At 40.1% G+C, this 16049-nt stretch overlaps 1 protein-coding gene across 1 annotated transcript; it reads left to right on the forward strand.

Annotated features, from left to right (window-relative positions):
• Positions 1-7737: 7737 nt before the first annotated feature.
• On the forward strand, positions 7738-8076 carry LOC123324078 (protein lin-52 homolog). Its single transcript, XM_044913095.1, has one exon. The coding sequence runs from the start codon at positions 7738-7740 to the stop codon at positions 8074-8076; it is 339 nt and encodes a 112-aa protein (XP_044769030.1).
• Positions 8077-16049: the final 7973 nt, after the last annotated feature.

Here is a 16049-nt window from a genome sequence, read left to right on the forward strand (position 1 = left end):
ATGTACTCTGGCCTCTGTTAAAAATAAAATCTCTTCAACTATCACGATGACTGTTACAATGCACCACTGTTATTTATAATGCTTCACCCATTACTCTTTGTCTCCTCCTCGTGTCTCCCCACTGAAGTTGGAGGAAAAACACTCCCCTCATCAAGCCAGAGTTTAAAATAGGTAGTGATACCAAGCACACTCCAGCATGACTTCTATGCTTCAATTATTTCCCATTCTTTTAATTATTCTAACAAACGAAAACTTTATTGTTTTACTTACTTTAAATCCATCAGGTATTATTTTCACTAGAAAATGACTAACAATGTTTTGGGCGGGACCTCAACATAAATGCAAAGAAAACTGGTTAACCCAACCTTGTCCATGAGTAAACAGTCAGGTGAGGGCAATCATCACCTCAATGCTTCTCAAGATGGAGTTCCTGAAACCACAAGAAACACAGACATAATCGTGGGGGGTCCGTAAGTTCTCTGTGAGTAAGTAGTGGCCATCTACTCTTTAACTCAGTATTTCTTAAATTATAGCATACAAACATCTTAGAGATGTGAGAATTCTCTGGTTTGAGCCTCCCAGGAAGATGGTGATATGGTTCTGAATCTGGTGAACTTACATCTGACGGAAATGTTCTTTGGAACCAGGAAAATTCCAGCCTATAAGTCTGTCATTAAAGACCTTAAAAACTAGACGGTTCAGGACACCTTGGTGGCTCAGTAGGTTAACGCCGGCCTTCGGCTCAGGTCATGATCCCAGGGTCCTGGGATTGAGTCCCACATCGGGCTCCTTGCTCAGCGGGGACCCTGCTTCTCCCTCTGCCTCTCTCGCTCTCTCTTTGTCTCTCATGAATAAATAAATAAAATCTTAAAAAAAAAAAAACCAGATGGTTCACTACACTGTATGTGTTAAATGAATTAAGGAAAACATCACCTTGCTCACTGTTGACTAAAGTCTCAGCCTCAAACTTTCCTATTGACCTGCCCTTACAAAAAAGTATGTCAGGGGCATATTCTTTGCAACTCCTGTCTGGAAAATACCATGACCCAGTCTCCCCAGCACTCCTAAAGCCAAATGCAAATGACTCCATAGCAGAGATTCTGCAAGATTGCCTGGAATGAGCTACCCTGATGAGGCAAGTTCTTATAAAATTCCTATGGCGTTAGAGAGAGTGAGAGAGAACATCAAAAATGAAGACCCACCACTACCTCAGTGTGATCATCTCCATTTGAGATAGCTAAAATGGCCCTTGGTTTTAAAATCTAAAATTTGGTTGAGTCAAGCTTTTGTGGCCAGTTCATAACATCAAATTCACAAGAGACCGAGCTATGAATCAGAAAGCCTAGTGCATATATATGATGCTGTGTATATGTTTCTGGTAGCCAGAACATCTTCAAAATATAGTACCTCCTCCTTCACTGTATCAAAGGGCTGAAAGGCCAAATTTACAATCAAAAGAAATAAGAGCAAGACAGCTGTATAGTGTTAAGGGTTCTTTCATCCATGGCCAAGAGAAACCTGGAGCAGGATTGCTGCTGTGTGGCTAAAAGAGGAGTTGCCCCCTTCCAGTGCCTCCCCTGGCCATGTTATGTGATAATCACTCAAATCAGCCTCTCTGGCTTCTCTCCTTTTCCTGATTCTACTTGGACTCTCATCTTCCTTCCTTAAATAGGTTTCTTGATAGTCGGTGAAGTCATGGTTCCTCTCGTGTTCGTCATATTCTGGTCACTGTTCTGGGAAATTCACTCTGGTCACCTTCATAAGGGTGTTCCTCACATCTCTTCTGCTATACATTTACCAGGTTTTCCTGATGGGTGTTTGTTTGTTTGTTTGTTTGTTTGCCACAAATGACTCATTATGCATAGTTTCATTCATCCTCTTAAATCATTTTTTGAAAAAAAGTGAGAATAGGGGCATCTGGATGGCTCAGTCGGTTAAGCATCCAACTCTTGAATTCGGCTCAGGTCATGATCTCAGGGTTGTGAGATCAAACCCTGTGTTGGGCTCTGTTTTGGACTCTCCACTGAGTGTGAAGCCAGATTAAGATTCTCTCTCTCTCTCTCCCTCTGCCCTTTCTTTCTCTCTCTCCATCTCTCTCTCTCTCCCTCCCTCTCAAAAGAAAAAGAGAGAGAAAAGTTAGAATAAGTAATTACTTCAGAAATAAAAAGTGATGAGCAATAAATGTATAAGTTATATACATTTATATAAATGTATAAGAGATAAATGTATACATTTTTTCATTCTCAAAGGATGTTCTTATTTCCAAATTCTGGTGACCCAGGGATATCTTGTTCCATTCTCTCTATATTGACTTTTTTAGTAACTCCTAATGAAAAAGTTCATTCATTCAATAAGCAAATATGGAGGTTATACTATTTTTTTAAAAGATTTTATTTATTTATTCATGAGAGACAGAGAGAGAGAGGCAGAGGGAGAAGCAGGCTCCCAAGGAGCAGGGAGCCCGATGCGGGACTCGATCCCAGGACCCTGGGATCATGACCTGAGCCGAAGGCAGACGCTTAACCATCTGAGCCACCCAGGCGCCCTGGAGGTTATACTATTTATAAGCCAGATATTATGATAAATCTTGGAGGTTTAAAGAAGAATAAAATGGTCCAGTGCATGTGAAGAAATTGACTAAGAAGGTCCATAAATACAGTATAACCTAGAATGAATCCACTTTTGCCCCTTCTGATCCATTTTCCACTATGCTATTGGAGCAGTCATTTTGAAAGAAAGCATCAGCATATTTTAGCTTATTTGGTCTTACAGCCATGTGTAAGATATCAACAATCCAGCATAGACAGGGTTGCACCAAACCCAGTCCTATTCCTCATTACTGTCTCTTCTAGTAGAAGATTAAGACTCAGGGTCCTTGGCACTGATGCCAAAGCTCTAGATCTCCTGCAAGCAATTCTTGAATAAACTCACATCTGCCTCCCCAAGGGTAAGCCTCCTTTGCTGTGCCATGAGCTGTAAGTATAAATAAAGTCAAGAAACATTTCCCACCACAGAAGCAACTTAGTCCCAGTGTAGTAAATCAAGGGAAAATTAATAAAGGAAACCTCACTAAAATGGAGTCAGGAGGCCAGAAGGGGGAGCTCTCACCCCGTGACACTCAACATCGATTACAGCAAGAATTGTCAATTAATTATAGACCCCGACAGAAGAACGGTCAACAGGAAAAAATCAATAGTCATAGGTCCCAACAGGAAAAGATGTACATTGCATCTCCTACATAAGAAATTAACTACCACAGCCATTCAGCCAGATGAGAAACCATCATCCTGAACTCTTGCTTTTCTCCAATGGACTTCCATTCAAAACCACCCCTCCCAACATCCTCCTTCTTCTCCATGAAATAACATTCCTCTCATTTGTTTGTTGGATTTGCCTATGGTTTTTGCTGTGGCTTGTTTGTCCCAAATTGCAATCCTCTACTATTCTCAAATAAACCCACTTTTTGCTGGTAAAATAACTGTTTTATTTTTAAGTCAACAAGCTATATATGACTATTTACAGTCCAAACACGGCACTGACTAAGACTTATGTCTAAAACATCTACATTCCTGTTTTTCTTTCAGGTTTCACTAGAAACAAAATGTAAGTCTTTCCTTTACATTTGTGTAATTAGAGTCTGTTTACAGTTGACTCAAAATGAGATTCCAAAATATATTTTAGTTCTCTCTCTCTCAGCTCAGGTAACCCTCCCTCAAGTTTTAGTCAGAACTTCCACACCTAATGTTCCTTTTGGCTTGGCACTGGTTCTCTCTCCACCTCTTTTCCTCCCTATTTAGGTGCTTAAGAAGACTTTCCTTGACCTAAAGCTGGGGGCGGGGAGGGGTCGGTACCTTAATTATTCTTGCTTCTAGCTTTCTATCTCTTTCCTACAAAGTGTTTATCAGAATTGTGTAATTATTTTATCATATAAGAGATTATGTCTTTAATGGTTTTGTCTCAAATTAGATTATAAATTCCATTAGGGCAGACACTAACCTGACTTAAAATAGATATTCAATAGTTGTGAATTCATGAATATGAGGAAAATATAAAGCAGGATTCCTACTCTCCAAGAATTTAGAATCTTATTAAGGAAAGAAAAAAAAATCCAAGAAATATTTACTATGCCCAGCCATCAAAAATTAAGAACCAGGGGCGCCTGGGTGGCTCAGTCAGTTAAGCATCCGCCTTCGGCTCAGGTCATGATCTCAGAGTCCTGGGATCAAGTCCTGCATCAGGTTCCCTGCTCAGCAGGGAGTCTGTTTCTCCCTCTCCCTCTGCTTCGTCCTCCCTGCTCAAGCTCTGTCTGTCTCTCTCAAATAAATAAATAAAATTGGGCTTTGCATCCTTACAAAAAAGACCCCAGAAAGCCAACTGTCATAGGGTTATCATGAGAAGGAGCCTTCATCAAACACTCAATCTGCCAGCATCAAGATCTTGGACTTCCTAGCCTCCAGAACTGGGAGAAATAAATGTTTATTGTGAATAAGCCATCTAGTTTATGGCGTTTTGTTAGAACAACCCAAAGAGACTAAGACAGGAATGTAAGGATGTAAAGTTCAGGGGATATGAACCATGAGAGACTATGGACTCTGAGAAACAAACTGGGGGTTTTAGAGGGGGGTGGGGGGATGGGCTAGCCTGGTGATGGGTATTAAAGAGGGCATGTACTGAATGGAGCACTGGGTGTTATATGCAAACAATGAATCATGGAACACTACATCAAAAACTAATGATGTAATATATGGTGACTAACATAATAAAATAAAATTAAAAAAAAAAAGAATGTAAAGTTCAGTAGAGAAAGCATGATCTTGGTGGGGAGTGGAGAAAAGACAGTGGAAGATCAGGTGGATTAAACGGAGATTCCGCAGCAAAGCAATCAGCTATTTTAGGAAATACGTTCATTTGCTCAGGCTGCCTTAAAAGAGTACCCCAAACTGGGGGGGTTAAACAATAGAAATTCATTGTCTCACAGTTCTGGAGGCTGAAGTCCAAACTCAGTAGGGTAGGAAGAGTTCCTTCTGAGAGCTGGGAGGGAGAATCTGTTCCTCTCCTCTCTCCTAGCTTCTGGTGGTTTTCCTGCAAGCTGGCATCCTTGGCTTGTAGACACAACATCTCTGCCTTCATGTTCACATGGCACTGTCCCTGTGTGCATATCTGCATATCTGTCTCTTTACATGGCATTCTTCTTACAAGAACACCAGTCGTACTGGAATAGGGGCTCACCCTATGAGGTAAGCTGGATAATAAAAGGTGGATAATAAAAGCGCTTGTAATCTCCTGTAAAGTAGTGGTTTACAACTCTACTGGCTATCAGAACTACGTTTTTCAGAAATGACAATACCTGGGCCCTTCCTAGCATTTCAGAAGATTTCCCAAAGCCTAAGGGCCTTATATATGAGGCTACTTCTCTTTCAATCACCTCTTTATTCCTTTTGGTCTAGTAAGCACTGGGAGACAGGACCCCAGAGTTCTGGTTTTGACTTTGCTTCAAATTAGTATTTACAGTTCATTGCAGCATGATTCACGATAGTCAAGATATGGAGATAATCGAACTGTCCCTCAAAGGGTGGTTGCATAAAGAAAATGTGAAATGTATAAGAATATTATTCACCTTTTTAGAAAGGAGGAAATCCTGTCATTTCTGACAACATGGATGAAACTGGTGGACATGATGGCAAGTGAAATAAACTAGGCATAGAAAGACAAATACTGCATTATCTAAATACTTGTAATCATAGAAGCACAGCATAGAATGGTGATTGACAGGGGCTGGGGAGTGGAGAAAATGGGGAGATGTTGGTCAAAGCTTATAGTTACACAAGGTAAGTACCACAGATCTAATATACAGCATGGTGACTATAGTTAATAATACTGTATTGTATACTTCAAAATTGGCCAAGAAGGTAAATCTTAAGTATTCTCACCACACACACAAGAAAGGTAACTATGCAGGGTGATGGACATGTTAACCAGCTTGATTGTGGTGATCATTTCACAATGCACACATATATCAAAACATCACGTTATACTTCAACAAATACATTTATTTGTCAATTGCCCCAGTAAAGCTAAAGAAGAAGACAAAAAAGGATGAAGCTATGAACCGTATAAAATACTTTGTAGAAAATAACTATTTACAAATTTGGATGGCTTAATTGCTCTGGGCTTTTAGTTTTTGCATCAGTAAGATGAGAAGGGCCTAAATAATCTCTAAAGTTCCCTTCAATTCTTGTATTATTTGATGCCTGCAACCAAGGAGAATGTTTAGTAAATCTGCTCTTGGCATAAAAAAATTAAGGTGAAATGCTTTAGAACATGCCACCCCAAAATATACTGCTTTAGCATATTGATTACTTTGAGCTGAAGACATTTGAAAAACAACAAAGGCAGAAAGAGCACGCCGGCCTACTCTTTCTTTTTTTTTTTTTTTTTTTAAGATTTTATTTATTTATTTGTCAGAGAGGGAGAGAGCGCGCAAGCAGGCAAAGGCAGAAGCAGGATCCCTGCTGAGCAAGGAGCCCCATGCGGGAATTGATCCGAGGACCCTGATATCATGACCTAGCCGAAGGTAGACATTTAACCAACTGAGCCACCCAAGCGTCCTTGACCTACTCTCTTTCTACCAAAAAGCAGGTCATAAAATTTCTCATGAGAAAGATGGCCTGCCTGACCAGGAAGAGAACCGAGTTTTAGTGTCACTGATTTTTCTCCTTTTTTTTTTTTTTTTTTAAGATTTTATTTATTTATTTGACAGAGAGATAGAGAGAGCACAAGTAGGCAGAGCTGCAGGCAGAGGGAGAAGGAGGGGAAGCAGGCTCTCCGCCGAGCAGGGAGCCCAATGCGGGGCTCGATCCCAGGACCCTGGGATCATGACCTGAGCCGAAGGCAGACGCTTAACCGACTGAGCCACCCAGGCGCCCCTCTCCATTGTTTTTCTATTTTCTATTTCATTTATCTCTCCTCTAGTCTTTATTATTTCATTCTTTCTACTAGTTTTGGGTTTGGTGTGTTCTTCTTTCTCTAGTTTCTTAAGTTGTAAGTTAGGTTGTTGATTTCAGATCTTTCTCATTTTTTAATGTAAGTATTTATAGCTATGAATTTCCCCCTTAGCACTATTTTATAGTTATGTTATCATTTTCATTCCTCTCTAAGTATTTTCTAATTTCCCTTGTGATTTCTTCTTTGACTTACTGATTGTTTCAAAGTGTGTAGTTTAATTTCCACAATATTGTCAATTTTCTAGTTTTCCTTCTGTTATTGATTTCTCTAACTGCATCCCATTGTGGTAGAAGATACTTTATATGATATCTATCTTTTTAAATCTGCTGAGACTTCAGTGTGACCTAACACATGGTCTTTCCTGGAAAATGTCCCGTGTGCACTTGAGAAGAATGTGCACACTATTATTCTTGGGTGAAGTATTCTGTACCTGTCTGTTAGAACTACTTGGTTTATTGTGTTAAGTCCTCTCTTCCCTCAGTTAGCTTTTGTCTAGTTGTTTCATCCATTATTGTGAGAGGGGTATTGAAGTCTCCAACTCTCATTGTAGAGCTGTCTATTTCTCCCTTCAACTCTTGCCAGTTTTTGCTTCATGTGTTTTGCTGGTTTGTCATTAGGTATGTAAATGTTTCTAATTGTTGTATCTTCTTGCTGTGTTGAATTTCGATTAATATACAGGATCCTTCCTTGACTCTTGGAAAATTTTTGATTTAAAGTCTATTTTGTCTGGACATGGGTTGGAAAATGGCATCTCCCACAGACGGGACAGATCTGGAAGCATCTTTGCTAAGTTTTGAAAAACTTGACCATGCCTCACCAGACCTTTGGCCAGAACAATTACCAGGTGTCGCTGAATTCGCAGCTTCCTTTAAAAGTCCTGTTACTAGTTCTCCACCCAAATGGATGGCTGAAATAGAATGTGGTGACATTGACATGTTGAAAGAACTGGGGAGCCTCACCACAGCTAATTTGATGGAGAAGGTACAAGGCCTACAGAACTTGGCCTATCAGCTGGGGCTGGATGAGTATTATTCATCTACTCTAGGGGTTGACATTTACTTGACACCCTAATCTGGTTTTGATGTCTCAATCCTCTTTCCTGCATTAATTGAGAGGATGACATGGATGAAAAATAAGCAATAGGAACTGATGAATCCCCAAGGACCAGTGATCCTGTTTTCATACAAATATCTGCACTGATAAAGATGATGGAAAGAAAAGAAATGCCAAAAATATTTGTCCTCAAAACATGATTGTTTGTCACTTCCCTAGAGCATTGCTCTATGTTAGTATAGAAATAATGTGTACCTTCTAGAGCTGGTAGTAACTAGACTGTGTCTTTTGGAAGATGAACCATGCCCTTTGATTTGGTACGTGATTATGTCTCAGATAACCCTTTTGGGTTTTTGGAGTGCAGTGATTTTTTGTATAGGCGTTTAAAGCTTGTCATGATTGGGGACCCTTGGCTTGATTTGAGCAGTTAATTAATGAAATTCTCATGAAATACATGGAAATATGAAAAACTGTAAACTGCCTTACCATATAAAGAATTCCATTTTTATAACTTCAAAAAAATAAATAAATAAATAATAAGGTCTATTTTGTCTGATATTTGTATAGCCATCCTGCTCTCTTTTGGTAACTATTTGCATGGAATATCTTTTTCCATCCTAGCTCCTGCAAGCTGTGTGCAAGCTGCTCTGGGAACATGTGTATCTGGCTGCTATGGGGCTGGGAATGGGGCTGGGTAGCTCCTACAGTGCTCAGAGCTGAAATTGACCAATTACTCCACGTAGATGGTATCCAAACTTAATTGAATTGTAGGAAACCGACTGGTAACAGAGAATTGCCTGATATGCGGAAAAACCCACACATCTGGTGACAACAGTATTGTGTAGCAAAAAAAAAAAAAACCACAGAGGATGAGTGTGTTTTGTCCATACATGTGAATGTTATGGATTGAATGGTGTCCCCCAAATTCATCTGTTGAAGTCCTAACCTCCAGCACCTCAGAATGTGACTGTATTTTGAAGTAAGGAATTTAAAGAGGTAATTAAGGTTAAATGGGGGCATTAGGCTAGACCCCAATCCAATATGACAAGGAAATTTGAATGCAGACACACGCAGAGGAAGGACCATGTGAAGACACAGGGAGAAAATGGCCATCTACAAGCCAAGGAGAGAGGCTTCAGATGAAACCGTCTTACTAACACCTCGATCTTAGACTTCTAGCCTCCAGAATTGTGAGGAAATATATTTCTGTTGGTTAAGCCACCCAGTCTGTAGTATTTTGTTCTGCCAGCCCTAACAAACTAGTACTGTAAGCACAAAACATTTTGAAAATTTGGGAAACAGTCATAGAGAAATAGCATAAATTATGGCAGAATTATTTGAGTCTATCAAAAAAACCTAACGTTTTGTAAGCTACTAACATTCTACACTTATAGATGAAATAAAAACGTTTTCTGATTTTATCTTTTAGAAACTTTATGTCTATATTGTACTATATTTTATGTAGTGACCTTGAGACTGACTTTGTTTAAAGAAAATATAGTGTATATACACAATGGAATATTATTCAGCCATAAAAGCGAAAGAAACTGCCATTTGCAACAATATGAATTAACCTTGAGGGCATTATGCTAGGTGAAATAAGTCAGACAGAAAAAGACAAATACCATACGATCTCACTTATATGTAAGATCTAGGAAACTTGAACTCATAGAAACAGAGAGTAGGATGGTAGTTGCTGGGGCTGGATGGTGGGTGAAATGGGGAGAGGTTGGTCAAATGGTACAAACTTTCACAATTATAAGATGAATAAGTTCTGGGAATCTGCTGTACAACATGGTAACTATAGTAAACAATACTGTATTGTGTACCTGAAATTTGCGAAGAGAGACCTTAAATGTCCTCAACACACACACACACACACACACAGTCAAATATATGAGGTTATGGATGTGTTAACTAACTTTATTGTAGTAATCATTTTACAATATACATGTACATGAAATTACCACATTATATACCTTAAATTGTACAATTTTCTTTTCTTTTTTTTTTTAAAGATTTTATTCATTTGAGAGAGAGACAGAGAGGATGAACGGGGCGGGGGGGACAGAGAGAGAGGGAGAAGCAGACTCCCCGCTGAGTAGGGAGCCCAACTAGGGGCTCAGTCTCAGGACCCTAAGATCACCTGAGCTGAAGTCAGACGCTTAACTGACTGAACCACCCAGGTGCTGCCACAATTTTATTTTCAACTATACTTCAATAAAGCTGGCGGAAAAAAAGAATGACTTTGTTTTGACCTGCATAATAGTCAACATGAATATTTATGTTGGATCACTGATTGGAGATTTAAAATAAAAAACATTGGTACAAATTTGAAAATGGAATCTTTGTGGCTCAGAGAGAATTTCATGGGTGATATGAAAAAGCAAGCACTCTGTCCATTTGGATCCTGAGAAGCAGACACAAAGACAGGATTAGATGTGAGGGAGCCATATTGGGGGAAATACCTATGAAAGATAAGGGGGAGACAGGTGAGTGAGCAGGGAGAGGCTTCACCATGTCATGCATGTATGACACCCGGGAAAGGAGTGAGGGAAGGAAGGAGGGCTGTGGAGGAGGAGACTCAGATGCAGAGCAAGCTAAGGAAATCTCTGCCAGGCTGATGGGGAGTCCTTGAGCCAAAGTCCCCTGCTAAAGGAATCTGGTTTCTTATAAGGATGGGCCTTCATTAATATGTCCATCATGCACAGTGGTTGGCTGGGAGCTGCCGGGATAGGGGAATGTGGCCACAGCATTCACAGGAGCTGTAGGTGGAGGCTTTCAGTCAACTCTCTCCCCTCATAGGTTCCCTTAAAGACCTGAGTGGAGCATATCCGTGGCCACATACACTCTATTCCCTTTGAAGAAACTGTATAATTAATGATAGGCTGTTAAGACAACTTATATCTTCCTTTATGATACTCATTTATTTTTATGCCTATTTGTCCATGTCATAAGCGCAATCATTACTTTCTATATTCCTGTAATGATCCTTATTATGGGGAAGAAAGTTATCTAAAAATGCAAACAGAAAGGTAAAAAAAAAAAAAAGGTTTTTCCTTGAAATGATTTGATTTTGTGTTAGCCCACCCATTTAAAATACCACAACTACTTAATAGAGATGGATATTACTGGGTCTCAATTTTTTAAAAAAGATGTATTTATTTATTTGAGAGAGAGAGAGAGATTGGGGTTGAGGGGCTGAGGGTGAGAAAAGCCCAAGCAGACTCCATACTGAGCACGGAACCGATGCCAGGCTCAACCTCACAACCCTGAGATCATGACCTGAGCTGAAACTAAGGGTCAGAGGCTTAACCCAGGTGCCCCTATTGGATCCCAATTTCAGTAAGCAAGCACATCCCTCTGAAGCATCAAATCTCTAGCATGATTCCAATAGAGCAGCTAAAGTGCTTTCCTTATTTTGATTGTTATCTTCTTTATTCTGATATTTAACTATTAGGTCAATATGCAATATTATTCACAAAATTGTTATAATGCAGGGAGCATAAATCCTTTTCTCTTATTCAGGTAAGAGACCTACTGGTTTTCACAGGAATTCTGAACATAGAATGAAACTAGACCTTATTATTTGTTCATTTCCCTGAAGGAAAACTATAATGTTACTGTTGATTACTATGTAGACCAATATGTAGATATGAGTTTTCCCCATTTCAAAAACATACATCAATATTATTAATGTATTATATTAATCCATTACTTTTGTCCTTTTCTGTACTCTAATATTTATTTATTTGTTTACTCATTTTTCCTGACATCATTATACAAAGTCTACAATAAAAGAAAAGTTTCAATGTTTGCATTTCTTTTCTGGCCTTTATTTTATTACTCATTTTATTTCATGATTATTACTGAAAATAACTGTACTGTGTGGAGGAAAGAATGTCAAAGAAACAACATGCTTGTTCCAGGTGTCAAATATGCTAGACTCACCACTGGAAGGCTGCATGCTGGTCCAGGTTATGTCCTCAGCCTGGCAATCCCAGCCTCAAATATTAGCTCTCCCAGTCTCAAAATATTAATTTCAGAAAAATTAACTTAGAAACTGGCTTTGCTTGGGTCATGTCACAGAACAATTCAGAGACCTTTTATGTGAGTAGCATGTTAGGAGTTTACTTTTGTTTACAATCAAAGGTAAAAATAAAATATTAAGGGAGGTGACAAGACGGGAAGAAAAAAGTCTAGGAATAGTGGACTCTGTTTTCTTTCACTTGAGTCATCTGATTGACTGGAAGCCCATCCCAGAGTTTGCCCTGGAGCATGCTACTGGGTCCTGAGAGAAAACAATTTCAGTTACTTGCATATTCTCTTCAGCAGTGATTCTCCAGTGTTAGCAGGCACTAGAAGAGGGTGTTAAAACACTGAGTGCTGTGCTGAATTGTTCATTCCATAGGTTTAGGGTGAGGCTAGAGAATTTGCATATCTAACAGCTTCTCAGATGCTCTTCCTCCAGGAACCACACTTTGAGACCATTGCTCTGGAAAGCCATGAGAATCTTAGCGATAGTGTGTCATGTCTGCCTTTGTTCTTCTGTTGATACCTCTATCTTAGTTAAACCAGGATTGCATCATTTTCATTAGAAACTCTCGGTTTCCCCCTTTTGGTTAATGTCAGCTCCCAAAGGAACTGAGTTGTCCATTAAGGCTGTTTTTGACACAGTATTTTTAGTTGGACTTAGCCTTGAGTTAATGGCTGCAGAGCAACATTTAAACACCTGTATATCAGACAATGGGGAAAGACAAAAAGGTCGATGACGATCACAAATACCATAAGAAGTATTTCGAACCAATTTTTATATTCAATTATTTAGTCAGCCTAGGACTATCCAATTTGGGTCAGAGTCAGGATTCAATTTCATATTACAGGTTTTTGTTCAAGAGCTTGCTGTCAGGTCAAACAAAAAGCCTTGTATAAACCAGTGACATGCAGGGTCTCAGACTGCTCCTGCTAATTTATCTTCCTAATAAAATACAAGCAACTGGTGGGCTTGTTTTGAATATTTGGAAAGTCCAACTGACCACTGGTGCATTTGGGTTCTCTGAAAGCCAGCACTGGGATGGAATTTTGCCTATAGGGCATTTATTAGGGACGAACACTTGGGAGGTGGGTGGGAGGAGGATTAGGCAGAAGGTGAAAACAAACTGTCATACAGACCTGGCAAAGCCTCAGCCAAACCCACAGGGAGCTCTGGGGCATGCGGGACCCATCAGTCTTGTCTCTCTTGGGCCAAAATGGCCAGGGCTTTATAGCCCTGCATGATCAGTTAGATGTTGGACACTAGGTGGCTTTCTGGAGCTAAGGCAAACCTTGGCAGATGAGACAGTAAATCCTGTTCACCAGAATCATGTCCAAATTACACGCAGCACTTTGATGAGGTAAGCACGGGAAGAAATGTCCCAGCAGTTCTCATTGAGGAGACATAAATGTGCAGTTGAAGGTAACTTGAAGATATCAGTTGCTGTCTTCATTTGCTTGGTCTGATTGTGGAGGACATATGCCCTGAATGGAATTAAACAAATTAGGTAATGGTTTCTATATGAATTTGTGAGAAAATAATTAGATAACAGCTTCCATTATTGGTCTGTCTCTTTTCTTTTTTCTTTTCTTTTTTTTTTTTTTTTTTGTTAGTTGGCTTCATACCCAACCACAGGGCTTGAACTCACAACCCTGAGATCAAGACCTGAGCTGAGATCAAGAGTCAGGTGCTTAACCAACTGAGCTACCCAGGCACCCCCCCACCATGTCTCTTTTCTATTCTTGATGTCTCTTGGGTTTCTTTAAGGCTCTGAAAAATAACAGTAATAGCAAATAATTATTAGAGGCCTAGGGTCTAATTAAAGCATGTAGATGTTCAGGGGCTGATAATATTCTAGAGTGTTCCAGGGTCAATTAATCCAATAGTTGGAAAGTCCAATGGTTGGACAGTCCAGTGGTTGGAAAGAATTGCAGTCACTTCAATTGTTTCAGAATGATATTTAGGGATTTTCAAGTTCATTGTCAGATCATGGATCTTGATCCAAAGATCATGGGAGAAAGATGTTGATACCAAGAACCATAAAAACTCTTGGCATTAGAGCTCCTGGGTAGCTCAGTCAGTTGGGTGGCCAATTCTTGGTTTCGTCTCAGGTCATGATCTCAGGGTTGTGAAATTGAGCCCCATGTCAGCTCCCACTCAGTGCAGAGTCTGTTTGTCCCTCTCCCTCCACTCTGCCCCTCCTCCCCTCCTCCCGCTCACACACACGTGCCCTCTCTCTCTTAAAATTGTTCAAACAAAAAACTCTTGGCACAAATGGCTCCAATCCAAACCCATGCACTAAGAGGCTTGACCAAACTCTAGCATGGTTCCTAGCAGACTAAGGCCATGTCCCTGGGATGACCACCGCTCCCCCCTCACCACACCCCCTGGAAAAGCTCAAGACTGCCAAAAGAACTTGCTGTTTGTTTCAGCCAATACCTGATAATAGGCCCTGGGTCTTCCTTTCTTAGAACATTTACTAAAAAGGACTTACAAGTATAAATCCTTCCTCTGTCCCTTTGAGATGTGTTTGTACTTCCTATAACCAGGAGTGTCTTTCTCAAGGACCCAAAAACCATACCTTTGAAATGTAATCATCAGGAAGGATAGGGTATTTGCCTCCCAGTCTTTTGGGGGAGGGAGGGAGCCTAATTTTGATAAATGGTAGTTAGCAGAAACAGATGGTCTAATCACATTTAGGTTGACCAACACTTTTACACTTTTTATGTAATTTTTCACTTCCCTGACTCTGCTCAAGCCTGTACTTGCTCCCCCTCCCTATTCCCTCACTCTCCCTTAAAAAAAAAAAAAAAGATTTATTTATTTATTTGAGAGAGTGAGAGAGAGAGAGAGAGAGAAACTGAGGAGGGGGGGAGAGCAGAGGGAAAGCAACTCCAAGCAGAATTCCTGCTGAGTGCGGAGTCCAATGCAGGGCTTGATCTCATGACCCATGCAACCATGACCAGAGCCGAAACCAAGAGTCAGATGCCCAACCAACCGAGCCACCCAGGTGCCCCCCTCATTCTCCCTTTAAAACGCCCTATCACCTCTGCACGAATTATAATGGAGCTCACTTCTTTCCCCTATGGCACTAGCTGCTTTTACCACTTTAACCGATGTCCAGCTTTGTTTATCTTTGCCAATACCGAATGGTATCTTATTGCTATATAAATTGTTTGGAGATAGATTTCTACTTTTGGAAGTCTTCTGCTTATGGAAACCACTTAATGAATCTCAGGACTAGATCTCCAGTGGAGCTAGATATCTGGGATCCCAAACACATCAGGCTGATGGTATGGACTGAATTTCATCCACCCAAAATGCTTTTGTTGAAATCCTAACCAACAGTGCCTCAGACTGTGACTATATTTGCAGGTAGGGTCTTAAAGAGGTAATTAAGTTAAAATGAGGTCATCAGGGTGGGCCCTAATCTAAGTGACTGATGTCCTCATAAGAAGAGGATATTTGGATATACAAGAAGATACCAAGGATGCTTGTGGATGGAGGAAAGACCGTGTGAAGACACAGTGAGAAGGAAGCCATCTGCAAGTTCAAGGAGAAAGGCCTCAGAAAAAAACAATCCTGCCAGCACCTTGATCTTGGACTTCTAGCCTCCAGAACTGTGAGAAATAAATTTCGATTATTTAAGCCACCAGGTCTGTGGTATTTTGATACGGTAGCCCTAGAAAACTAGTACAGCTGGGAAGCACATTCCCACAAGAGTATGCATTGGAGCTTAGGCAACCCATATAAGGTCCAAAATGTTCCTTTGTAGTATGTTCTAAGGCTGACTTCTACTGGTGTCTCTTCTTATATCTTATGGTAGTACATGAAGAAGGAGTGTGCCTAGTAATGCTCGTTTTGGAAATGTGTCTCATACATGTTGGACATATACTATGAAAATGGTATTTTGAAAATACTTGACAATATTAGAAATGTACCAGGGAGGAATCTATCA

This window comes from Neomonachus schauinslandi, chromosome 2 (assembly GCF_002201575.2).
Source record: "Neomonachus schauinslandi chromosome 2, ASM220157v2, whole genome shotgun sequence".
Taxonomy (NCBI): domain Eukaryota; kingdom Metazoa; phylum Chordata; class Mammalia; order Carnivora; family Phocidae; genus Neomonachus; species Neomonachus schauinslandi.